This window comes from Zalophus californianus, chromosome 9 (genome assembly GCF_009762305.2).
Source record: "Zalophus californianus isolate mZalCal1 chromosome 9, mZalCal1.pri.v2, whole genome shotgun sequence".
Lineage (NCBI taxonomy): Eukaryota > Metazoa > Chordata > Mammalia > Carnivora > Otariidae > Zalophus > Zalophus californianus.
The window spans coordinates 78,613,579-78,639,905 of record NC_045603.1 but is presented as its reverse complement, the minus strand read 5'-3'; the positions used below and the strand labels follow the sequence as shown (position 1 = coordinate 78,639,905).

Below are 26,327 nucleotides of genomic sequence, written 5' to 3'. Positions count from 1 at the left end.
TGGAATTGCTGGATTATGTTGTACTTCTTTTTTTTAACTTTTTAAGGAACCTCCATACTATTTTCCACAGTGGCTGTACCAATTTACTTTCCCATCAAGAGTACATGAAGGTTTCTTTTCTCCACATCCTCACCAACACTTGTTATTTCTTATCTTTTTGATACTAGCCATTCTGATAGGTGTGAAGTGATATTTCATTATAGTTTTGATTCACAATTTTCCCTGAAGATTGGTGATGTTGAACACTTTTTCATATGTCTGTTGGACATCTGTATGTCTCTGAAAAAATATCTAATCAGGTCCTCTGCTCATTTGTCAATCATATTTTTTGGTGTTCAGTTGTATTAAGTTCTTTATATATTTTGGATATTAACTCTTTATTAGATATATCACTTGCAAATATCCTCTCCCATTCAGTAGGTTGCCTTTTCAATTTGTTGATGGTTTCCTTTGCTGTACAAAAGCATTTTTTTTTTTTTGCAAAAGCTTTTTAGACATTAAGGGAATGATTCTTGCCCAGTTATTAATCAAGTCAAAATGTGCAAACCAAAATGGTGGCTAATGACAATGTGCAAATGATTGTGAGGTTAGGGATCATGTATCTCCTATATAATGGAAATTTCATAAATGGATTAGATGCTGCATAGAAGTCAAAGAAGACCTGATTAGAGGAGGGGGCAGTAAGGTGCTTATTAAAGACTTTCACAGTTTATTTTTTCCATCTATTATGTGTAATGTTACAAATACATATTTGAAGTAGTTTCCATTGGTTTAATGTGAAAGCTGAGTATCATATGAATCTTAAAGAACTGCTCTGAGGGACAGTATATCATTTTCAATCTCACTCTGGCATGAAAACATTGACAAAGGGAAAGGAAAGAAGGCGGAAAAGTTCTTTTCCATTTTAGGAAAATGACAACTCATTTTCTGACATTTAATATGAAGCTAGAGATACAAAATCCTTCTACGAGTTAAAACACTTGGGAAAACCTAATTCAAACTGGATTAAATAATAAATGGAAAGTCCCATGGAGGTGAGAGAAACTTTAGAGCTGAGTTAATCAAAGCTTCAGCTCCATTTCTCTGAATTAGATCAGCTTTGTTCTACAATCTGTATCTGCTTTTATCCTCAGACTGTTTTCCTTCATGGTCACAGGATGACTGTTAAAAGCAGTAGGAATTATATCCTTCTTCACTTACATCCTCAGGAAGATAGAGAGTTCCTTCTAACAACCACTGAACAATGGTCCTGAGTTTTGTGCTTGTTGGATGATCCTTGATTCTTATGGTTAGGGTAACTCCCCCCTAACTGTGGCATGGTTGGGTGTAACCTCTGGCTTGAACTGATTAGGGATAACATTAGAAAAGTTTAGGGCTAATCTTACCCAATATACCTGAATACTACACAATGGGGAAAGAGTGAAATTCATGTTTGGATAACAACTACCATGTCCATTGACCCTTTTCTGACCAAACACTGTAATTAGTTACTGTAATTATTGAACATCTTCTTTCTGTCTCTCCAAAGTGTTTTAGCTTCATCTGGATTTCCTTATGTTCTAGCAACCAGTGACAAGTTACCTACTCCCAACAAGTGCAAAATGCAATGGAAGAGAAAGGACAAAGTAATTGCAATGAAAACTTCCAATTATAAAGAGTATATCTGGAGGGCTCCTGGGGGGCTCAGTCGTTAAGCGTCTGCCTTCGGCTCAGGTCATGATCCCGGGGTCCTGTGATCGAGCCCTGCATCGGGCTCCCTGCTCCATGGGAAACCTGCTTCTCCCTCTCCCATTCCCTCTGCTTGTGTTCCCTCTCTTGCTGTGTCTCTCTCTGTCAAATAAATAAAAAATTTTTTAAAAAAGAGTATATCTGGAAACATTACATAGTAGTCACTGATCCTTGTCATATTCTGCAGACAGGAATAGTGAGGACTCCTGATGGCAGGGGTATGGGTTCTCTGGACAGGTACTGTTTTGCTCTCAGTGTCCTTTATGGCCCCATCGGAGCTGGTCACTGGGGAAGATCCTCTTTTTAAGAGGTTACACTATTTTGGCAGCTCATTTCCTATTAGTTTGAATGTAGAAGTCTGAGGATTGTCTTCAGATTAAATAGTCACAAGTTGTTATCAGTCAGGCTTGAGGTTTATTTAACAATAAATATATTTTCCCATTCATATTAGGTTTTTGAACTATTTCCTTATTGTTACTTCTATAGGAAAGTGACAATGGCCAGAGACCATCTGTAGTCCAACTTTTGTATCTTGGAATTTCTCTTTCCTAGTAGCCCTTCATACTCTGCCAGTCTAAATTTAATGGCCCATCCTGAGATCTCAGTTTAATGGTGTCTGTGTTGGGAATATTCTGAATATGAACTTGCAGTGGGGAGGAAAAGGCACAAATAATTTATTCCTTATCTCCATAATTAACATGATGTCTGCAGTCACCTCCATAATGAACATGATTCTCCCTTTAGTTAAGCAGAAATTAAACTGTTCCATCTTTGGCATACTGAAGAGTATTAGGAGTTTAGACATTTTTGTTTGAGGTCAGAATGGTGCTGTTCCTAAAAATGCAGACTACAGAGTTTACTTTTTATAACCTTGGTCATGCAAGGTAGGGATTATCTCTGAAATATTTTATTCAATCTATATATCATGAACACCACTGGTTCCTCAATGAGAGTCATTACACTAACAGAAAACCCATAGTTTCACTTATGAAAACCCATTTATAAGGTCCAGTGATTAGCAAAGCCTCAGGTGTTAATGGAAGATAATGACACCAGAAGCATTTATTGTTGCTATGTTTGGAATGCAGACTTTCTGATTAAACGCCAGCTGAATACATCTAAAGTGCAAATTCTAGATTATGGCAACTGACAACCATTAGAGTATAAAGTAAGGTAAGTAACACATATGTGCACATTTTAAAATTCAAATCGACTTAACCTACATTTAATACACTACTCAGTATTTGATACTGAGGATCAGTAGCAAAAAAAGTCAAACTCTATGTTGATTTGATTTGAAGGCTCACATAATGGAACAATGTAGTACAGGAGGAGAAAGGGGCCAGAAAAATGCTTATTTAAAAATTTCACAGTTTTTACTTTACATCCTTTTGCTTATATACAATGGTATAGATCTTTGTTTATTTGATTAGGGTTTCAGCTCCATTTCTCTTTCATTTTCTTGGTCAAAAGATGACTGCCTTCAGCAACAAGGATCATATCCTTTTCTCATTCACATCAAGAGGGAGAAAGGGAGCCACATCACACAATTTTGGGGCAAAAGTTCTAAGACTGGCGCTCAATCCCAAACCATTTGTGGCCAAGGGAACATCATGGGTCAGGATTAACCTGATTGGATTAACTTTGGGATAAGGGTGAGGTTAATTCAACCCAAACTGCTCAGGTGTGTGCTGCACAATATGGGAAGAGTGGAACAAATTTTGAGAAGGCAAGTGTCCACTACAATCATTTTCAAAGCATATAAAGACATAAAAATTATATTATTTTCTTGTCAGAGTAAACAAAACGAAACCTAACCCTAAACATAGGTAATAAAGACTCTGATTCCCTAATTGATGTTTAACGGTTGACAACTTTCAAGCCGTCATCGTTCCCTCTTGCCTCATATCTGAGGATGCTGATAAGAAAGCTTGGGTGCTCCCTTCTTTGGTGCCAGTGGTAATTCAGGCCACACAAGCCCTGGCTCCTGTGGAGGAATTTTCACCCCAGTATCATGGCCCTAGCCACCATAAAAACCGTAAGGGCCAGTGTTTCTCCCAACCTCCCTGTACCCCATCCCAGACATCTTGGACTTGTTTGGGAAGCCTGCCTTGCTCTTCCTAGAAAGTCTCATTATGTGACTAATAGACCTTCTTATACCCTCTTGGTGCAGGCATGGTATCAGAAATCTTGAAATATGAACCAAATTTTAGGTGGGCATCCATCTCATTTCTGTGGGTGACTGCAACAGCATATCAACTTCAATAGTAGTAAGTGGTAGTGTTTCATTATTCTTATCAGCAAGTGTATCACCTTCTTCCTGAATCCCCTACCTCTTTGAATAGCATCGGAAATCTGGAATACATCTTCAGTTCTTGCCTATATTTTTGCTTTCAAATCCTTTTTGCCAATCTCATGGCTACCTACCACCTCAACTCAGGCTTCCATAATTCTTCACCCTAGTTATTTTATCAGTCTTCTAACTGGCTTCTCTGTTTTTCCAGAGAAAAACCTGTTCCCTATCTAATAATCCATCCCGTGCACTGCTGCTGAAGTAATTCCCCCCAACCTCACTTAAATAATCCATTACTCTCCATCCATCTTGACCCTATCTACAGGTCACACTTCTCCCGCCACACTCCCACACATCACCACCTTTGCTTCTACTATACCTACCTACACACTATACTTACCTCCACAGTTCATAGGCAAGGAGATACATACCAAGGTACCTATGCCTTTGTCTGGAACATACTTTGTTTCTTAGCTTGGCCAATTCCTACTGATCCTTCAAGATTCATCTTGAGCTTTACATTTTATGAGAAGTACTTCCTGTTTAATGGAGGTTGAATAAGATGCTCCTCCTCCATATTTTAAAAATAAACTTGATTTCAGTGCTTGTTATTACTCTATTTGATTGTTTATGTCTTTCTCCAAACTTGATCCTCTTGAGGGCAAGGAACCATGTTTCTCAGCTCAGAAGGTCACAGTCTATTAGGGTAATGGGCCTGCAGCCTGCAGATACATACATAACAAAGATAAATAATAATACAAGATGGCTTATGAAAAATACCCTGACAAGTAATAGAGCCATCAGTTCTAATAAACTTAAGTTCTAAGGAGATAAGAGGCACTATGGAGAAATTAGGACCTTCACACATTGCTAGTATACTGCTACTTTGGAAAACAGTCTGGCAGTTTCTCAAAAGGTTAAACATAGAATTAGCATATGACACAGCAATTCCACTCCTAGGTATATATACCCATGAAAATGTTATCTTGACACAATAAATGCTTCCTATGAATGTTCATAGAAGCATTATTCCTAATAGCCAAAAAGTGGAAACAACCCAAATGTCCACCAACTGATGTATGGATAAATGAACTTTGAAAACATGATGCAAAGTGAAGGAAGCCAGCCAGAAAAGACTACATATTGCATGATTGCATTCATGTGAAATGTCCAGAATAGGCAAATCTAAAGACATAAAGTGAATTAGTGCTTGTCTAGGCCAAAGGGGCAGGAAATAGGAGGAATGGGGAGTGACTGACAAAGGGTATGAGATATCCTTTTAATGTGATGGTTGCACAATTCATTGAATACCTTCTAATCACTAAATACTGTGATATTGCTGCATATATGAAGACAAATGAGAAGTAGATTGAGAGAGAGATACAAATGAAAAGCGGTCTTAGTGGTATAGTAGATAGGTAAATAAATTTGGGTAAGGAAGTATCATATTTGCTATAACAGAAACCTGTTCACTGTGCACAGGACGATGGTGGACAGAAAAAGTGGGTGTAGAAGAGTGACATTTGTGCTCAATATTGGAGCTACTCACTAACCACATAAGCCTGCAGTAACTGGAGAATTGTTAGGATTACTTGCTGACATTTTCCACATTCAGTACACAGCAGAGATTATTAAAGGCTTGAACCAATTTTGTTCAGTGGAAAGATGAGAAAAATATCCAAAATTTTAAAGAATGCCTGTTATACGATGGTGGGAATATTCCAGAGACTTATGATCAACATTCCCAGATTACTTGTCAGTCTTTCTCACTCTCACTAAACTCTAAACTCCTTGAAGGCAAACATCTTCAATGTATCCGGTCCATTTTCTCATTGCCAGCGGGCCAAGTATACATTTAATAAAAAATTGTTAAATGAACGGTCCTCAAATCCCTCCCCTGTCAAAGACGGAAGAATCTTTAACAGGTGACCAGCTATTTGACTGTTTCTCTTTAACAGTTACTGACACCTTGAAATGAACAACAACAACAAAAAACCTATATAATCATGCTTCGTTTCAAATAAAACCCTGATAGTTATGTCATTCTCTTTTCTTTTTCTTCAGGAGACATTATTTGAAGGCTTGGCAAAAAGTGGGTGGCTTGGCAGTTGAAAATAAACTGTCTCTGAAACAGAGATGGCATGTATAAATTGCTATAATCTGGAGTAGGGGTCAAGTACAAAAATAATTCTTGAGCAGTCTTTGACTGATGTCCTATGGTCTTGGAGAGGCTCTGGGCTTAGGTACATTACCGCGCTTGAGAGTTCAGATACGCAAAGATGAAATGGAATAGTTGTCCAGTCAACTGTTTCTTGAGCACTTACTACCTGTCAGGCATTTGGCTAAATTCGTTTTTACTGAATTCTGCCTGGAAGTGGTGAAAAGATCAGGCGTGGCTCTTCTCAGGAACAATCCTACAGAATCCCAGATGGGAGTATCATTTTGGGGATGGTTTTATTTGCATGCATTAGGCATAGAAACTGGGTCTGCCACTCACGAGGAACGAGAACTTATAACTAACAGGAGGTAGCTCCTGCGTTATCCCTTTTCATAAGGCAACCTCCGGGGACTAGTCAAGCGATTGGAGGCGTGGCTCCGAAGATGCCCCCCGCCACCTCAGCTCGGGCCACGTGACGCGCGTGTTGGCGTTGAGTGACAGCCGCAGCTTTGGGCGGGCTTTGGAGGAAATCAACTTCCGGGGGCAGAGGTGTTCGAAGCCGGGTGGTGCGTGGGCTATCCCAACTTGTGTGGCTGGGGTCGCGGTGCCCCCCCCAACGGGTTTGGGGTCGTGCCCCGGGTGTGCGCGTGAGGGGCCGTGTGCTGGGTGGCTCACCTGGCAGTGTGGGTGAGCGGCGTGGCGGCGGCGGCGGCGGCAGCCAGAGCGGGGAGCAGGTAAATCGATGCTCGCCTTCCGGGCCTGGGTCTGGGGGCCGGGGCCGCGCGAGGCCGGCGGTGCACCCGGAGGCGGCCTGGGCGCGGGCGGGGAGCGCGGCCAGGCTTCCGCCTCGCGCCGGCTCCGGCTTCGCCCCCGGAGGTCGCCGGGACCGGGAGTCGGAGGCGTGACCCGCCTCGGGCTGGAACGGAACCGCGCTAACCCGGCCGCTGGTGCCGACCGGTACTTGCTCTGCCGGCTGGTTTCGGCCCCTGCACGTTCCAGAATCGAATATTTCCGAACGTCTACGGACAGTACACGTGATTATTGTGTCACCGAACCTCCCACCGAACGGAGACTTAGATCCTTGCCGGGTTTTCACCGATGGCGCCTGATTTATGTTTCCCCCTCTGCTTTGCTTTGTACACCGGCGTAACGTCCGTCTGCAACGCCCGTCAGCCACATTTCTTTTGTAACCCTGGGCCACATGTTGCAATGCAAGTGGCATTTTGGGATTAAGGCCGGACCCAGTAACTTTCCAAGTGGTGAGGCATCGTTCATCCCTCTAAGTGCGCCCCCTTTCCCCACAATAAAGATGTTTCTTCATCTGCCAATGGTGTGTACTGTGGTGGAAAGCTTTGGACATGAAACCTATTTCTGGCTTCACTTTAAGGAGTGGTAACACTATTAAAAGCGGTGCTGGATGTTTTTTTGGTAGGGTGATGTTGCTGCTGTCTCTCTCACTCGCTTCCGTGGTGGGAGTTGGGGCAGAGCCTGATTTCCTGGAGGGTGAAGTCCTGGCCACAGCTGTAGGTGACTCAGCGGCCCCTTAAGAATTCCGACTCCTTTCCTTCCCTTCCTTTCCGAACTGTACAGATACTGATGCCACCTTCCTCTCTGAATATTTATCCGGGCGGTAGTTGGGTGATGGCTTTTGGGAGTAGTGTTTGCATGTTCGTTGGTGGAGTGATTGGAGTGGTCTAACATTTCACCCTACGGTTTAAAGGCAAAATACCCAGAATATTTAGCTGGGTGGGAGAACAGGGAGTGACAGTAGATTCACTTTGTTCTCTGACATCAGAGAGCCCTACGCTTCTAATCATCCTGTTTGCCCTGTGCTACAATTTCTGTTGCAGTGAAGGAATTGGCAATGCTTACTGTACCTGTTAGGTAAATGGAGCACGGGGGATGTCAGGGAGAGTGCACCTGTGTGGTGCTGGCGAGCCAGAAAATTGTGTAGTCCACAATCGCCCTGGTTACAAAGTTGACTGGCTAGGAAAGTTGTTCTGTGGGCTTGGAAATCTTACTATGAATTGGTATCCTAGCAACAGTATAAGCCAAATGGAATAAACATAAACAGTGATGGAAGTTACAATTTACCCCTTTTATGACATGGAAAAATGTATCTTCTCATTGGAGTCATAAGCTCAAAACTTCTTAGAGCTTTTTGTAATCATCTTAATACTTAATACCAGTCAGAAAGAAACTGCAGAGACATCACAGAGGGACAGCACTTATTTAATATTTTTTTTTGGTGACAGTAAAAAGAAAAGGAATTAGCTGATCTGGAGGTTAAGTGGATAAATAGGAATTTGCCTAGTAAGAGGCATTTTTATCTTGTACCCCTAGCTGTAGATGAATGATTTTTAAAGTATGTAGGATTGGTATAAATAAAGAAAGCTATTTGAAGGTTTATTATATTTCTTTTAATAGAATTTGGGGTGGCAGTGCATTGGACTGGATGAGAGTATTGACATTAGTAAATTGGAAGGGGAGCCTTAGGTAACTTGTTTCCAAATTCTGGCTCATAACCACAGTGCTCCTTTATCAGCCTGTTCCTTGTGACTTTTGGTCTTTCTTGTAAGCTCATCAGATTTTGTTACTTTCTGTCCAAACAACCGGAACTTAATGAAAAAGGCAACTCTCTTTAGATTAATTCTTTATATCAGTGTCTATTTCTTCTTACAGATAAATCTTGAGGATAAGTTTTTTTTTTTTTGATTTGCAGTATTTCTAAGGTTATTTTGGTTTTCTCAGTCTCCCCTATCCCCAAACCCAGTGAGATGGGTATAGCTCATTTAATCTGACGTTTATTTTTCAAAAGGGCATGTCCTATGTCCTTTAAAATTTAGGTTTATTGAACTATATAATTTATAATTAAAATTATCATTCGATCAGAAGTTATATGCAGATTTTTGACATGAGGGGGTTGGCACCCCTAACCCTTGAGTTCTTCAAGGGTCAGCTGTATTTAATTTTCTTGTCTGACTGCACTGGCTAGGACCTCCAGTATGCTGTTGAATAGGACATGTAAGAGCAGGCCTCCTTGCCTTGTTTTTTATCTTGGTGGGTAAGGCATGCAGTCTTTTACCATTAAATAATTAGCTGTAGGTTTTTTGTAAACAGTTTTCATCAGCTTGGGGAAGTTTTCTTAGCTTCTAGTTTGCTGAGAGGTTTTTTTTTTTTTTTTTAATATGAATGACTATTGTGTTTTTTTTTCATTGTGGAAATCATAGTTGTGTGGAAGAAAATTGGGAAATAATCCATTGGAAAAAAGCTAACCCATTTCTGTTAATATGAGATAACCTCTGCTAATATTTTGCTGGTTTTTCTTTTTATTTTACAAACATTTAAAAAAATAGAACTGTAAATATTGTTTTATATTTTTCCCTTTTCACTCAGCATTGTAAGGGCTTACTATGTCATGAATTTTTTGAGAACTTGATTTGTAAGTTCTTGATTTATAGTTAAGATACTTGTTTTCCCAATTAGAATTAACATTAAACATCTTTTTTGTACATAACTCTGGTAAGATTCTTTTAATTGATTTTTAAAAATGTGGTTATTACTCAAAGTGCATGAAATTTTTTCAGATTCTTAATATACACTGCCTGTTTCATTTGATGTTCTTAGAATTTTTCCTCTGGGTTATTTATTGTAGTAAATTTTGGAGCAAAATTTCTGGGCATCACTTTAAGGTAGAATTCTAGAATTTTAGAAAGTCATGTCTAGTTCAAACCATTTCTTTTATAGGTTTAGAGTCTAAAATAATTAAATGATTTTTCCACCAATATTGTTATTTTGTTGCCAGTGATCTAGATAGAATTCCTGATGCATTTTGTGTCATGTGAAATACTATTCACATTCTACTTTTGATAAAAATTATAGTAGTCTTTGAGTCTAGCATCATGTAGAGATTCTATGTTGTTTTATTGAATTCCAACCAGTACTTTTTGAGGTAGGTAGTATTTTTCCCACTTAATAGCCAGGGAAATTGAGTCTCAGACAAGTGAGCAAACTTACCCAAGTTTGCATTATTAGTAAGTGGTAGAGCTGGGGTTTGATCACAGGTCTTCCTGAATCTTGTTTTATTCATAGACTACCAACACTAAGTTCTTGTAAGCTTTTTGTATATATTGTGTTTATTCTGAATCTTTCTTAATTTTGATGCTTAAAATAAACTCATTAAATTAATAACTCAACATGAGACAGTATCAGTCACTTCTAAAATGTTTACCCAAATTTATGTCTTTTTATGTTTTTAAATTTTAAATTTAGACATTTCTTTACCTGTACCTCCTTTCCTTCTCTGTCAGATCCTCAAAAAGTGGACAGAAGACTTTTGTTAGCTATATGCCATAGAATCCTATTAAAGAATTAGGGATACATTAAGGGTACCTGGGTGGCTCAGTCGGTTAAGCGTCTGCCTTCAGCTCACGTCATGATCCCAGGGTTCTGGGATCAGGGCCCACGTCAGACTCCCTGCTCAGTGGGGAGTCTGCTTCTCCCTCTCCCTCTGCCTCTCTTCTCTGCTCGTGCTCTCTCTCTGTCTCTCAAATAAATAAATGTTTAAAAAAAAAGAATTAGGGATACATTTAATGTTACTAGCAAGGGATATAACAATTTTTAAAATTTTGAAAGGGAAAGCATTTTTTAAAATTACAGGTTTAATAGATGAAGAATAGAGATGGTGCTACTCACTTTAAAATGCAGCATGTAATAATTCTCGTAAAGCTGTTTTCCTTAGAAGGATATGTACATTTTGGTATTTACATAATGCAGTCCAAACATAGAGTCATATACACTAAGTATATGAATGAAGGAACCACTATTTTGTGAAGTGTGAAATCACTTTTTCCTGATATTCAGAGATGACATTCTTTTCCCTTTGCCAGCCTTGTTATCATTTACCATGTGCATCTACCAAAAGTAGGCCTAGATAATGGAGAGACCAGCCAAATCACCTTTTATGTTGTGTCCATCCTGTGGTAAGAGGGTCTGCATGATCATTTCAAGATGCTTGACTTCTGTATTATGAGAATTCAGAACTTCTACAGTTGTAGTAGACAGTGTTGCAGTATTATGCAAGATCCATTAATCTCTTCATGTGTTTCACTGATAGACAGGGGCTTGATGAATAATACTAAAAAATGACATCAATACAAGATGGTTAATAAAAGTAAGAGTATCATTATTTTAATTATGAATTTGATAAAGATAACCTATATTCACAGTTTGCCCAAATTAAGTATGAAAAATTGAAAATAAGCCTATAATACCTGAATGGCATTAAATGGGCTACTTGCCATGAATCACAAGACAAATTGAAATGAATATTTATTTTATTTTCTGCACAATGGGAAAAACGTGTTTATTAACTGCTGATGGTTTTCATGAGGCATTTAGGTATTTTAGGTTTCTTTTGTCTGTTATGCAGAAGAGGTACTTTTTATTAATTTCTTTTTAGGACTAGCTTCTGCTTAAAGTGACTGGTGTTGTAAAATGCCTCTTGCTTATTTAGTTTATTTGATTTTTTTTCCTCCAGTCATATTGGTTAAGGGTACTTGTGTGGTACTTTTTGTTGCAAGAATCTTTTGTAGGAGACTTTATCTTCATTGATGCTTTGAGTTTATTTTCTGTAGTTCCAAAGTTAGGTCTTAATGATCTTGCTTCTCCTGTTACCAACAGGAGAAGAAAGGAGTGCCGCAGGTTATTCTCAGTGTCACAGTCATGAACATAAAAAGTGATTTCCATATGACTGATGAGAAGTCCTCTGACCACTTAGAATCTAATCAGATTGCAAAATGTTTTATCATGTGATTCCTACAAAATCAAAAGTTCTACTTCAGAGTAAAAAATCTTATGAACAAGTGAGACAACATATACATGAAATTTTTGGAGATTTTTTTCTCCCACATAGAAGGGCCATGGATATTCTCATCATAGTTACTTTCATCTGATCAGGATAATTCAGCAGGTTGTTCAAGTGGTGGATTGGCAATCGTAAGCCTGGGATCTGATTCTTTAATCAGCATATACTTTTTTCCCACTTTATAAAACGTTTCAGAATCCATCTGGTGGTGGTGGTGGTGGTGGTGGTGGTGTGTGTGTGTGTGTATTTTGGGAAGTAAACTTTGGGAAGTTTTTGGCCATTATTTCTTCAGATATTCTTTCTGCCCCTTTCCCTCTTCTGGGACTGCCGTAGTGCGTATGTTGGCACGCGTGATGGTTTCCCACAGGTCTCAGGATCTGTTCATTTTTCTTCATTCTGTTTTCTTTCTGTTCCTCAGATTGGTTAGTCTCAATTGAGGGAGCCCAAAAATTGGCCTGTGGGTTGGTTTGTCTATCACCTATTGAGTGTATTTACTGGTGTATAACACACCACGTTAGACATACGGAAAAGAAACAGGCATTTAGAAGGACAAAGAGCGATCAAGGAAGACATCAAGACAAAAGCTTTACCAATAGTAACTAAGTTGGGAGTTACAAAGGAGGAGTTATTGATAGACTGAGAAAGAGGGGTTGGGATACTAGCAGTTTCAATAGATGTGAATGGCAGGTTCAGTGGGGATGATAGCCTACTATTAATAGAAGGATACAAAGTTGTAGTAAGAAAGTAAATTTTGGAGGTTAAGATCCTGGAATTGAGGCAGTTATGTCAATATCACAAATATAGTGACTACCTGTGTTTATGGACCAATTACTGCAATGATATATTGTGATATATAGAGCAATATATAATAGAGGCAATAATAGCCACTGTTTTTAAGTATCTGTAATGTAGCGGGTACTGCACTGGACACTTTCAAACATTTTTTTAAACTCTTCTTTTTGATTATTTTTTTATTGAGGTGAAACTCACATAACGTAGAATTAATCATTTTAAAGTGTATAACTAGTGGCGTTCAGTGCTAATTCACTATTGTGAATAGTGCTGCTATGAACGTTTGTGTACCAGTATTTGTTTGTGTACTTGTATTCAATTTTCTTGGGCATATATGTAGGAGTAGAATTTCTGGTTAATGTGGTAATTCTGTGTTTACCATTTTGAGAAATTGCTAAGCTATTTTCCTAAGTGGTTGTATATATTATATTCCTACCAGCAATGTATGAGGGTTCCAGTTTTTCCACATCTTTATCAGCACTTAGTATTTTCCTTTTTTTTTTTTTTTTTGGTTATAGCCATTCTGGTGGATGTGAACTGCTACCTCATTGTGGTTTTGATTTGTATTTCCCTAATGATGATATTAAGCAATGTTTTAAGTGTTTTTGGTTATTTTTATATCTTTCTTGAAGAGGTGTTTATTCAGTTCTTTTACTGATTTTAAAACTGGGTTGCTTGTCTTTTTGTTGTTGAATTTTAAGAGTTCTTTATATATTCTGGATACTAGTCTCTTATTAGATATATGATTTGCTAATGTTTTCTCCCATTCTGTAGATTTTTTTAAAAAGATTTTTATTTATTTCTTTGAGAGAGAACAGGCAAGGGAAGGGGCAGAGAGAGGGAGAGGGAGAAGCAGTCTCCCCGCTGAGCAGGGAGCCCGATGCTGGGCTCTATCCCAGGACCTTGAGATCATGACCTAAGCCGAAGGCAGATGCTTAACCAACTGAGCCACCCAGGAGTCCCTGTTTTCCGTTTCTGGATAATGCCCTTTGATACACAGAAGTTTTAAATTTTGATTAAATTCAGTTTAGTGAGTTTTTCTTTTGTTGCCTGTGCTTTTGGTGTCATATCTAAGAATCCATTGCCAAATGAAGGTCATGAAGATTTGCCCCTATGTTTTCTTCTAAGAATTTTATAGTTTTAGTTGTTGTATTTACGTCATTGATCCATTTTGAGTTAACTTTTGTTTATTGTGTGAGGTAGTGGGTCTATGAAATTTTTTTATTAAATATTTTTGTTAAATATTTTATGTATTTTGCTGCTATCTCCTTTATTTACTCAGTAAAACATCTATGAAATTTATCCGTGCCAATACATATGACACTAGTTTTTTCATTTACACCGCTTTATCATTTGAATGGCTTTTTACTAATTATTAATTTCCTCTCTCTAAATGGACTTCAACATGGCAATGAATTTTCTTCATCTTCTCTGATGCACATGAAGGAATTTTTCTAGGGTCTGCCATAGAATTTGCTGGTTCTTATGGTAAGAACATCTTCAAGTTAGATATTACTAAATTATTCTCTAAAGCCATTGTTCCCATTTTGCTCTCACTATTAATATCTGAGAGTGGTTCTTCGTCCTTGCCAATAGTTGGTATAATTACTTTTGTAGTTTTTGCTAATCTGATGGGTATAAATCTCATTGTCACTAACATATTTCTGTCCCTGATTATTAGTGAGATTGACTATTTTTCCACATATTTATTGGTCACGTGGGTAATTCTGTGAATTGCCTATTCATGCATCTGTCATTTTAGTGGCATTTTAGAAGAGAATGGTAGTAAACATGGATGTTCAGTGTTCCATATTTAATTGGAAGTGCCTCCTACTCATTCTGGCTTCAGAGGCAAGTACTCAAGGCTTCTCTTTATTAGGAAACCTTACCTGACCTTCCAGAGAAGTTCAGATTCCTTTTTCCCCTCAGTCTTTGCAACACCTATGTGGTTGCATGTGTTTTTACAGCTTATTTCTCTTCTCTTTGCCAGACTGTAAGTACAATGAGGAAAGGACCAATTTTGCTTACCATTATATCTTTAGCACCTAGCAGGGGTCTTGAACATCAAAGGTGCTAGTTAATATTTATTGAGTTAATGAACAGAAGGGAAAATGAATGATGAATAAGGGGAGCTGATAGATAAAACATTCTGAAGAAGGATCCAAGGCATCTGAGGAGATGAAAGCATGGGGATGGGCATGAGATCTCAACACTTTTAAACTTTTATTGTAGTTTACATTATCTATTGATATTTTCTTTCTTAATCTAAGACAGTGGCTTTATTGATCATTATATTCTTCAGTAGCATTGTAGTTGGTTTTAATTAAATAATTGGGTGAATGAAAATGAGATCTTTGAATTACAGATTTATTTCTTTATTTGAGAGAGAGTGAGTGAGCATGGAGGGGAGGGGCAGAGGAAGAGGGAGAGAGGATCTTTAAGCAGACTGCACTGAATCCAGAGCCCAACGTGGGGCTTACTCTTATGACCCTGAGATCATGACCTGAGCCAAAACCAAGAGTCAGACACTTAACCAACTACACTACCCAGGTGCCCCTGGGTATGTATGTATGTATTACTCATTTTTTCACAAGGGGGTATCAGGTTAGGTATTTCCAAGATGCATCTCTCTATTTTCTTTTATTCTTCTTACTATATTTGAATCGTGTAGTTTTGGGCCAGGTATTTATTTACTTATCACCAGACAGATATGCCATGTTTGGGTAGTGTATATTGCTGCCAAAGGCTCACCATAAAGTTGTTGAAGGTGATAGAGTGGGTTTCTAGAAGTATAGCTAATTCCTCTGTGGTGTCTAGTTAATACAAAATATAAAAACACCAACCAAAGACATCTATATAGAATTAAAGAAATACTTATGTGTAGTTAAATGAACTTAGTAAATAAAACTCACTAATGTCAGTGCCATCACCCAATAGCTAGCCTTTTTTGGACTTGATTATATATTTACTCATAGAGAAATAGCATCAGTTGACATCTGTAGGATTCTGACAATATGGCATATAAAAAATGTTGGTAGTGCTTAGATTGCCCTATGGGAAAGCCTTGGATTTTTAGCTAAAATGGTGAAGAGGGAAAGTCCTTCAAATAGTGCTCATAAGGATTCAGGTTTGTTAGGGATATACTCAATTTAAGTGTGCTTCAGACATGAGGATTATTTTTTTCATTAACACATATATTGTGTTTTTCTGGAAGAATTAGAATCTCTGTGCATTACCAGTCTTTCATAGATAATTTTTTTCTCAATTACTAAGCATTGGAAGTGAAAAAATTACAGGTGATTGATACTAAAGTCAGGATCAGATGAAAAAAATGATCTTGGTGATGATAGTGGTACATTCATTTCAAGAAGAAATTAAAAGTAGCGATTAGAACAAGCTTTATATCATCTTGGAAAAAAATGAGCAAAAGAGTCCTTTATGTATTTCCCTTGGTAAACATGTCTATTTCTGTTAAAGGGCACAATTAGCAGATTAAGACTTTTGATAAATGCATAAACATGGATTTAACCACTGTCAAAACTGAATTTATAAAAGTTAAAATAATGGACAAGGGAGATGTGTTGAGAAGCAAAATTCAGTTCAGTAGAAATCTTTATTGAGCCCTGACTATATTTTAGGTACCTGTACTAGCCACTGGAGGTTACAGAAATAAATGTTATTTGGTCTTCAAGAATCTCACAGTCGAGTAGATGAGAGTAATATAAACTAATACATTGTAGTGAGGACATAAATTGGGAAGGAATGGGTTTCTGAAATTTGATATTAGGGGCATGTGGGAAGACCCTGATGAAGCTGGAGATATTGAACCCTTAAATGCATGCCTCATTTGGGTATGTTACTCTGGCCCATTTACTGAGTGACTCAAAAAATGAGTTTTCAGTGGGACCTGGAACATTTAATCTGCAATAGGTTCAGGTTTCTGTGCAAGCTGCTCTGTTGCTAGGGTCATATGATCTAGCAGATCCAATGGTGTTTAAGTGTCAGTGGTAGACAGGGATGCTGTTTAGAGCCTTTGGCAGGCCCCGATAGGTAAATCATAGTGCAGATCCTTAGGATTTAGACCAAAGCCTGCCCTTCTCTGCTGATAACTATGCCTTTATAAGGAAATAGCTGTTGGTTTGCTGCTGGGTCTTAGATTCTGCTTAACTGTGAGCCAACAAGTTACTATGTGACCTGAGCTGCCCAGTACTAAGTGGGTGGTTATCTGACCCATCGGGCCATAAAGTTGGGCATGCACAGCAGTACTCCATTGTCAAACGGAAGCACTATGTATCTAATCAGGCCTGAGCAGGCCCTGAAGACACAATGCATTACAAGAAGAAGGTGCTCAGATGCTATAGTCCCTACTCTGCTAGCATCTTCCTTTTTCTGAGACTGCACCTATGGCTTCACGGGAAGTTCCCTAAGGTTAATTGACGGGAATAAAAGACTCAGATGTGGTTTACAGATGGTTCTTCATGATATTCAGGTACCACCTGAAAGTGGGCAGCTGCAGCCCTGTGGCTCCTCTTTGGGGTATCTCTGAAGGACAGTGGTGAAGGCCAATCCTTTCAGTGGGGAGAACTTTAGGCAGTGCACCTGGTTGTTCACTTTGCTTGGAAGGAGAAGTGGCCAGATGGATGATTGTATTGTTTCATGGGTTATGACCAGTGATTTGGCTGGATGGTCAGGGACTTGGGAGGAACATGATTGAAAAACTGGTGACAAGGGAACATGGGGAAGAGGTATGTAGATAGACCTCTCTGGACAAAAAATGTGAAGATGTTTGTGTTCCATGTAAATGCTTACCAAAGAATGACCTCGGCAGAAGAGGATTTTAATAATCAAGGGAGTAAGATGACCTATTTTGTGGATACCAGTCAGCCCTTTTCCCAGCCATCCCTGTTACTGTCCAGTGAGCTCATGCATAGAAATGGCCGTGCGGGCAGGGATGGAGTTTACACTTGGGCTCAGCAATATAGACTTTCACTCATCCAGACCTGTGTGGTTACAGCCAATGCTGAGTGCCCAGTCTGTCATCAGCAGAGAGTAACACTGAATTCCTTATATGACACCATTCCCTGGGGTGATTAGCTAGCTAACTAGAGGCAGGTGGATTATATTGGAGGGCCACCATCATGGAAGTGGCAGTGATTTGTTGTTACTGGAATAGACACTTACTCTAGATATGGAGTTGCCTTCCCTACATGCAGTGCTTCTGCCAAAACTATCAATCTGTGGGCTTACAGAATGCCTTATCCACCATTACGGTATTCCTTACAGCCTTGCTTCTGATCAAGAAACTTATTTCAGAGCAAAAGAATTACAGCTTGTGGAATTCATTAGTCTTATGTTTCCTACCATCCTGAAGCAACTGGCTTGATAGAATGTTGGAATAGTCTTTTGAAGACTTAAGTTACAGTGCCAGCTAGGTGTGTCAGTTTCTTGCAGCACTGGGGCAAGGTTCTTAAGAAGGTTGTGTATGCTCAGAATTAGTATCCAGTTTCTCCCATAGCCAGGATTCATAATAGGTTCAGGAATCAAGGGGTGGGAATGGAAGTGACTCCATTCACTATGACCCCTACTGACCCATGAGCAAAATTTTTAGTGCCTGTTTCCATGACTTTATGCCCTGCTGGCCTAGACGTTTTAGTTCCAAATGGAGGAACGCTTTTACCAGGAGACACAACAATTCCATTGAATTGGAAGTTCAGACGGCTGCACTGCCGGTTTGGACTCCTCATGCCACTGAATCAACAGGCAAAGCCACTACTGGCCGGGATGACTGATCCTGACTACCAAGGGAGAAATTGGACTGCTTCTTCACAATGGAGGTAAGGAAGGGTATGTCTGAAATACAGGAGATCCCTTAGGGCATCTTAGTATTATCCTGCCCTCTGATTAAGGTCAATGGAAAACTAAAGTAACCCAGTTCAGGGAGGACTGCTGATGGCCTAGACCCTCAGGAATGAAGGTTTGAGTCAGCCCATCAGAGAGTCATGACCAGCTGAATTGCTTGCTGAAGACAAAAGAAATTCAGAATGGGTAGTGGAAGAAGGTAGTTCTAAATACCAGCTCTAACCAAGTGACCAGTTACAGAAACAAAGTCTATAATAGTCATGAGTATTTCCTTTCAATTGTTATGAATATGTTTGTATGTAGGCACACATATGTATGGCTACGTATGTAAAATATCTTTGTTTTTTTCCCCTCTCATTTCCTTATCATGTAGCATAAGATGCATTGAGTGTGTACATAGTATTTTAAGTAGTGTTACTTTTCCATCATAGTATATAAAATTTGAGATATCAAGAAGAGTAAACCTGAGTTCTGTTCCTTGCTGCTGTGGACTCTAGGCCGCTGGGGTTGGTGAAGGATCTCAAGATGGCTGCGCGAAAACCTGCTGCTCTAAAAACCATTGACTGGATAGCTTTTGGGGAGATCATACCCCGAAACCAGAAGGCCATTGCTAACTCCCTGAAATCCTGGAATGAGACACTTACCTCCAGATTGGCTACTCTCCCTGAGAAACCACCTGCTATCAGCTGGGCTTACTACAAGGCCAATGTGGCAAAGGCTGGTTTGGTAGATGACTTTGAGAAGAAGTTTAATGCCCTGGAGGTTCCTGTGCCAGAGGATAAATATACTGTTCAGGTGGATGCTGAAGAAAAAGAAGATGTGAAAAGTTGTGCCAAGTTTTTGTCTCTCTCAAAGGCCAGGATTGAGGAATATGAAAAAGAGCTGGAGAAGATGAGGAACATAATTCCATTTGATCAGATGACCATTGAGGACCTGAATGAAGTCTTCCCAGAAACCAGATTAGACAAGAAGAAGTATCCCTATTGGCCTCACAAGCCAATTGAGAATTTATAAACTTGAGTTGGGGAGAAAGCTCTGGCCCTCGTATTGTAAATGCTGGACATTAAAAATAATGATATGGTAAAAAAAAAAAAAGTAAACCTAATTGAAGGACTTTTCCTCTTCTGGGGAAGAGGTTAGTATGTTTCCAGGTGTACACAGGATAGTTGTATCATCTTAGTCATAATTAAGACCTTGTTACTGTCTTTATTTGGAGATTAAGTGTGGTTTAAGGAGATGTGTACAGGTGCTAAGTTGACTAGGGATGGACTTGCGATGGTTAATTTTATGTTTCAAATTGGGCCAAGGGTTTTTATTGTTTCCTGTCTCACCTTTAGGTCTTTAATCCATTTTGAATTTATTTGTGTGTATGGTGTAATAAAGTGGTCCAGTTTCATTCTTTTGCATGCAGCTGCCCAGTTTTCCCAAAACCATTTGTTGAAGAGGCTGTCATTTTCCCATTGGATATTCTTTCCTCCTTTGTCGAAGATGAATTGATCAGATAATTGGGCATCCATTTCTGGGTTTTCCGCTCTGTTCCATTGATCTGTGTGTCTGTTTTTGTGCCAGTCCCATACTGTCTTGATCGCTACAGCTTTGTAAGATAACTTGAAGTCTGGAATTGTGATACCTCCAGCTTTGCTTTTCTTTGTCAAGATCACTTTGGCTATTTAGGGTTTTGAGATTTCATACAAATTTTAGGATTGTTTGTTGTAGTTCTGTGAAAAATGCTTTTGGTATTTTGATAGGGACTGCATTAAATGTGTAGATTGCTTTAGGTAGTATATGATATAGAGAACAAAGGTCAAAAACCGAAATGCAGATAAAATTAAATTTACTTATAACCTGCAGCCTATTGACAGATACTTGAGGCTGGCAGAGTATCACTTTCCTCCAGGAACTCCCAATCTTTTTTTTTTTTTTTTAAGGTTTTATTTATTTATATGTCAGAGAGAGAGAGAGAGAGAGAGAGTGAGCACAAGCAGGGGGAGTGGCAGGCAGAGGGAGAAGGAGGCTCCCTGCTCAGCAGGGAGCCCAATGAGGGACTCGATCCCAGGACGCTGGGATCATGACCTGAGCTGAAGGCAGACGCTAACCCACTGAGCCACCCAGATATCCCCAGGAACTCCCAATCTTAATGTTAATGCTTTGCTCGTGGGAAAAACAACCTTTGCTTGACAATAGGTAGGCCTCCAGGATCCTATGAGTCTTTAGCAGATGAAAATCTATTTGTAAACTTCGCTTTGTATTTACTTCCCCCAATTCCAAAGTATAATCAGTTGCTTCTCACAGTCCAGGGACAACACTTTTCTGCCCTTGGGTCCTGTCCCTGTGCTTTCATAAAACCACCTTTTTGCACCAGAGATGTCTGAAGAATTCTTTCTTGGTCATCAGCTCTGAACCCCAACATCTCTACATCAGTTTAGACATTTTAACAATATTTGTTCTTCCAATCCACGAGGATGGAATGTCTTTCCATTATTTGGTGTCATCTTCATTTCTTTTCATCAGTGTTTTATAGTTTTTAAAGTACAGGTCTTTTAACTCTGGTTAGGTTTATTCCTCAATATTTTATTATTTTTGGTGCGGTTGTAAATGGGATTGTTTTCTTAATATCTCTTTCTGTTGCTTCATTTCTGGGTATAGAAATGCAAAAATTTCTGTACATTGATTTTGAATCCTGAGACTTTACTGAATTTGTTTATCAGCTCTAGTTCACCAGTTTTTTGGTGAACTCTTCCAGGTTTTCTGTATATAATATGTCATCTGCAGATAGTGAAAGTTTAACATTTTTCTTAATGATTTTGATGCCTTTTATTTCTTTTTGTTGTCTGATTGCTGTGGCCAGGACCTCCAGTACTATGTTGAAAAGAAGTGATGAGAGTAGACCTCTTTGTCTTGTTCCTGACCTTAGGGGAAAAGCTCTCAGTTTTTCTTTATTAAGGATGATGTTAGCTGTGGTTTTTCATATATGGCCTTTATTATGTTGAGGTATATTCCCTCTAAACCTACTTTGTTGAGCGTTTGTATTATGAATGGATGTTGTACTTTGTCAAATGCTTTTTCTGCATCTATTGGAAGGATCATGTGGTTCTTATTCTTTCTCTTATTGATGTGATGTATTAATTATGTTGATTGATTTGCAAATATTGAGCCACCCTTGCAACCCAGGAATAAATCCCGCTTGATCATGGGGAATGATTTTTTTAATGTATTGTCAGATTTGTTTTGCTAGTATTTTATTGAGGATTTTTGCATTTATATTCATCAGGAATATTGGCCTATAGTTCTTTTTTTGTGTTGTCTTTATCTGGTTTTGGTATCAGGGTAATGCTAGCCTCATAGAATGAATTTGGAAGTTGTCCTTCCTCTTGCATTTTTTGAAACAGTTTGAGAATAGGTATTAAGTTTTCTTTAAGTGTTTGGTCCAATTCACCCATGAAACCATCTGAACCTTGACTTTTGTTTGTTGAGAGTTTTTTGATTACTGACTCAATTTCTTTGCTGATAATCAGTCTGTTCAAATTGTCTGTTTCTTCCTGTTTCAGTTTGGGTAGGTTGTATTTTTTTTTTTTTGGAATTTATGTTGATATGTAGTTTTTCATACTATTTTCTAAAATTGTTTATATTTCTGTGGGGTTGCTTGTTATCTCTCGTCTCTCATTTGTGATTTTATTTATTTTTATTTTTTATTTTTTGGTCCTTTCTCTTTTTTTCTTGATAAGTCTGGATAGAAGTTTATCAATTTTATTGATTTTTTAAAAAAGACCACTCCTGCTTCCATTGAGCTGTTCTATTTATTTTTTAGTTTTTATATCATTTATTTCTACTCTATATTTATTTATTTATTTATTTTAAAGATTTTTTATTTATTTATTTGAGAGAGAGAGAACGAGAGACAGAGAGCATGAGAGGGAAGAGGGTCAGAGGGAGAAGCAGACTCCCTGCTGAGCAGGGAGCCCGATGTGGGACTCGATCCCGGGACTCCAGGATCATGACCTGAGCCGAAGGCAGTCGCTTAACCAACTGAGCCACCCAGGTGCCCATCTACTCTAAACTTTATTATTTCCTTTCCTCTTCTGGCTTGAGGTTGTTTGTTGTTTTTTTCTATCTCCTTTAGGTGAAAGGTTAGGTTGTTTATTTGGGATTTTTCTTGCATCTTGAGGTAGGCCTGTATTACTATAAACTGCCCTCTTAGAACTGCTTTTGCTGCATCCCAAACGTTTTGGACTGTTGTGTTTTCACTCTCATTTGTTTCCATTTACTTTTTTATTTATTCTTTTATTTCCTGGTTGACCCATTCATTATGTAGTAGCATGTTCTTTAACCTCCATGTATTTGTGGTCTTTTCAGATTTTTTCTTGTGGTTGACTTCTAGTTTCATAATATTGTGGTCAGAAAAGATGCATGGTATGACCTTGATCTCTTTGAAATTGTTGAGGCTTGTTTTGTGGTCCAATATGTGATCTGTTCTGGAAAATGTTCCACGTGTACTTGGAAAGAATCTGTGTTCTGCTGTTTTTGGATGGAATGTTCTGAATATATCTGTTAAATGCTTCTGGTCCAGGGTGTCATTCAAAGCCATTCTTTCCTTGTTGATTTTCTGTTTAGGTGATCTGTACATTGATGTAAGTGGGATGTTAAGGTCCCCTACTATTATTGTATTATTATCAATTAATTCCTTTATGTTTGTTATTAACTGTTTTATGTATTTAGGTTCTCCCATATTGGGTGCATAAATATTTACAATTGTTATATCTTCTTGTTGGATTGTCCCTTTTATTATTGTATGGTGTTCTTCTTTGTCTCTTGTTATAATTGTTCTTTTAATGTCTGTTTTGTCTGATATAAGTATTGCCACTCTGGCTTTTTTTGATGTGCATTTGCATGATACATGTTTCTCCATCCCCTCACTTTCAATTTGCACGTCTTTAGGTCTAAAATGAGTCTCTTGTAGGCAGCATCTAGATGGGCCTTTTTTTTTTTTTAAATCCATTCTGTCACCCTGTATCTTTTGGTTGGAGCATGTACTCCATTTACATTCAAACTAATTATTGATAGGTATTTGTAGCAATTTTACTTGTGTTTTGGTTGTTTCTGAAGATTTTCTCCAATCCTTTCTTGTCTCTCTTTCATAGTTTGCTGGTTTTCTTTAGTGATATATTTGGATTTCTTTCTGTTTATTCTTTGCATACTTATTAGCGGTTTTTGATTTGTGATTACCATTAGGTTTGCATATAACATCTTTGGTATATAGCAGTCTATTTTAAGTTCGTTAAGTTTGAACACATTCTTTACTGTTCTCCTTCCCACATTTTGGGTAATATGTTGTCATATTTCACATCCTTTAATTTTATGAGTTCCTTGACTGATTTTTTACAGAAGTATTCCTTTTTACAAATTTAGTGTTTCCTGCCTTTACACTGTCATTTTTGAGCTTTCCTTTCAACTCAGAGTCCCCTTTAATATTTCTTGCAGGGCTGGTTTTGTGGTCATGAACCTCTTTTTCATTTATGTTTGTCTGGGAAACTCTTTATCTCTCTTTCTGTTCTGAATGATAGCCTTGCTGGATAAAGTTTTCTTGGCTGCAGGTTTTTCCCTTTGAGTACTTTAAATATAGCCTGCCACTTCTTTCTGGCTTGGAAAATTTCTGCTGAAAAATTTGCTGATAACCTTATGGGGTTTCCCCTGTATGTAACTGTCTTCTTTTGCCTTGCTGCTTTTAATATTTTCTCTTTATTACTATATTTTGGCATTTTAATTACAATATGTGTTGATGTGGATTTGCTTTTTTGGTTTTGTTGGGAGTTTTCTATGCCTCCTGGATCTGGATATCTGTTTGCTTCCCCAGATTGGGGAATTTTTCAGCTGTTATTTATTCAAATAAATTTTCTGCCCCCTTTTCTGTCTTCTGGGACTCCTGTAATATGAATGCTATTACTTTTGATCGAGTCACCGAGTTCCCTAAGTTTATTCTCATTTTGCATAATTCTTACTTCTCTCTTTTATTCAGCTTGATTACTTTCCATTACTCTGTCTTCTAAGTCATCAATTCGTTCCTCTGCTTCTTCCATCCATCTCTTCCTTCCGTCAAGTGTTTTTCTCGTTTTGTTTATTCAGCCCTTTCTCTCTGCTATTTTATTCCTTATCTCTGTGTTAATGGTCTCACTGATGTTCTCTAGCCTTTTCTCAAGTCTAGTTAGTATCCTTATGATCATTGCTTTAAATTCTCTATCAGGCATGTTACTTACATTTGTGTCGCTTAGATCTCTGGTGGTGGCCTTGTCCTGTCCTTTCATTTGGGATAAATTCCTCTGTCTTCTTATTTTGTCTAAGTCTCTACCTGTTTCTGTGTTAGGATTGTTAGCCATGTCTCTTGTTGTTAAGGGTAATGGCTTTATGAAGAAGGGGTCCTGTAGTGCCCTGCAGTGTAGTTTTCCCTATTCCCCATGCCTGGTGCCTCTGGGAGTATCATCAACGTATGCTGCATGCACCCTTCTGTTGTGTCCTGACCACTTTGTCCTTCAGGCCAGTTGTCTGTAGAGGCTGTCTTTGCCTCTTGTGGGCAGTGTTTTGTCCCTGGGCTGAATATGGCATGTTTTTTTAAGTAGGTGTGTTCTGGTCTGCTTGTGAAATGAGACCTGTCACCACCTCTGGTAGGTATGAGCAGGGGTATGGGCCGGTTGTCTGAAGGAGGGTTCCTGGTGCGCTGGGAGTGAGGCAAGGGTGCCTGGTAGCGGCGGTTCCACCCTGGAGCAAGGGGGTTGAGGGAGCTTGGTGTAAGCCTGTTAGGTAGTGAGTATAAGCCCTGAGCTGGATCCTGCAGGTGTCTGTGAGTTTATATTGGGTGGGGGAGGGAAATGGTGCCTTCCAGTTCCTTTGTTTCTGGGCGTCTCTCTCTGAAGGCTGCCTCTTTGGGACATGCTCAGAGATGAGCAACTAACCTCCCTACTGTGTGCCCTTGGTGCTCTTTAGATCGCTGTTTCCATGCTGTATGTCTGTGGGCTCTTTGACTGCCTTTTGTCCAAGAGCAATCCCAATGTCCTCTGGGCTCTCCCTGAGCCAAACACACTGACTTTTGAAACTCCAGGCTGTAAGCTGCGCTGATTGCAAGAACTCATGAAATTCAGCCCCTCTCACTTTCCAAGCTAATAGCTATGGGGATTCGTTTTCCCTGTGCCCTCCCCTATGTGTTAGTCTGTCTCTTGCCCTTCTCCGCAACTGTGGCTCCCTTCTGACTGCAGCAGCCGGGGTCTGTTTCCCTCCCAGCCTGCTTCTCTGCACTTACTACTTTCTTTGATGTGGTCTCTTCTCTACCTGTTTGTTCTGCCAGTCTTCATGTTGATTTCTGGGATATTTTGGATGATTTGCTAGTTATCTGGTTGTGTTTGTTGGATGAGTTGAGCCTCGGGTTCTCCTACTTCACCACCATCTTGCCCTCTTCTCTTTGAGCTTTTATTTTCCCCCACAACCTCATTTTAGATTATTGAAAATAGTCATTATGTCTCTGTCCTCCTTGTTGAAAGCTAGGCATTAATTAAATATTCCTGGTGACAGATTAGTGAATATAGTAAAATGGAATCCTATGCCAAATAAGATACTGCTTAAATTAAAAAGGAGAAACCCATGAG

At 38.9% G+C, this 26,327-nt stretch overlaps 3 protein-coding genes across 17 annotated transcripts in view; 2 read left to right on the top strand and 1 right to left on the bottom strand.

The window, feature by feature from the left end:
* LOC113921885 overlaps nucleotides 1–7,603 on the bottom strand; it is a 62,643-nt gene extending 55,040 nt beyond the window's left edge. For 4 of the 7 annotated variants that reach the window (XR_003519860.2, XR_003519857.2, XR_003519858.2 and 1 more), the window contains exons 1-2: nucleotides 6,855–7,603; nucleotides 4,422–4,743 (exon numbers count right to left, since the gene is read on the bottom strand). Coding sequence is in view for 1 of the 7 variants with exons in the window: in XM_027593315.2 (XP_027449116.1) it covers nucleotides 4,700–4,743; nucleotides 6,855–7,401 (591 nt within the window). In the remaining 6 variants the exon portion in view is untranslated. Of the gene's footprint in view, nucleotides 1–1,801; nucleotides 1,831–1,876; nucleotides 4,744–6,854 lie in introns of those variants that run through there. The other 3 variants (XR_003519861.2, XR_003519859.2, XM_027593315.2) reach the window with 3 other exon arrangements.
* Nucleotides 6,709–26,327, top strand: part of CCDC91 (coiled-coil domain containing 91) — a 349,923-nt gene continuing 330,304 nt past the window's right edge. For all 9 annotated transcript variants that reach the window (XR_003519855.2, XM_027593308.2, XM_027593305.2 and 6 more), the window contains exon 1: nucleotides 6,709–6,913. The gene's annotated coding sequence lies outside the window, so the exon portion shown is untranslated. The remainder of the gene's footprint in view (nucleotides 6,914–26,327) is intronic.
* On the top strand, nucleotides 19,222–19,769 carry LOC113921886 (ATP synthase subunit d, mitochondrial-like). The gene has a single exon (XM_035729228.1). The coding sequence runs from the start codon at nucleotides 19,222–19,224 to the stop codon at nucleotides 19,708–19,710; it is 489 nt and encodes a 162-aa protein (XP_035585121.1). The 3' UTR covers nucleotides 19,711–19,769.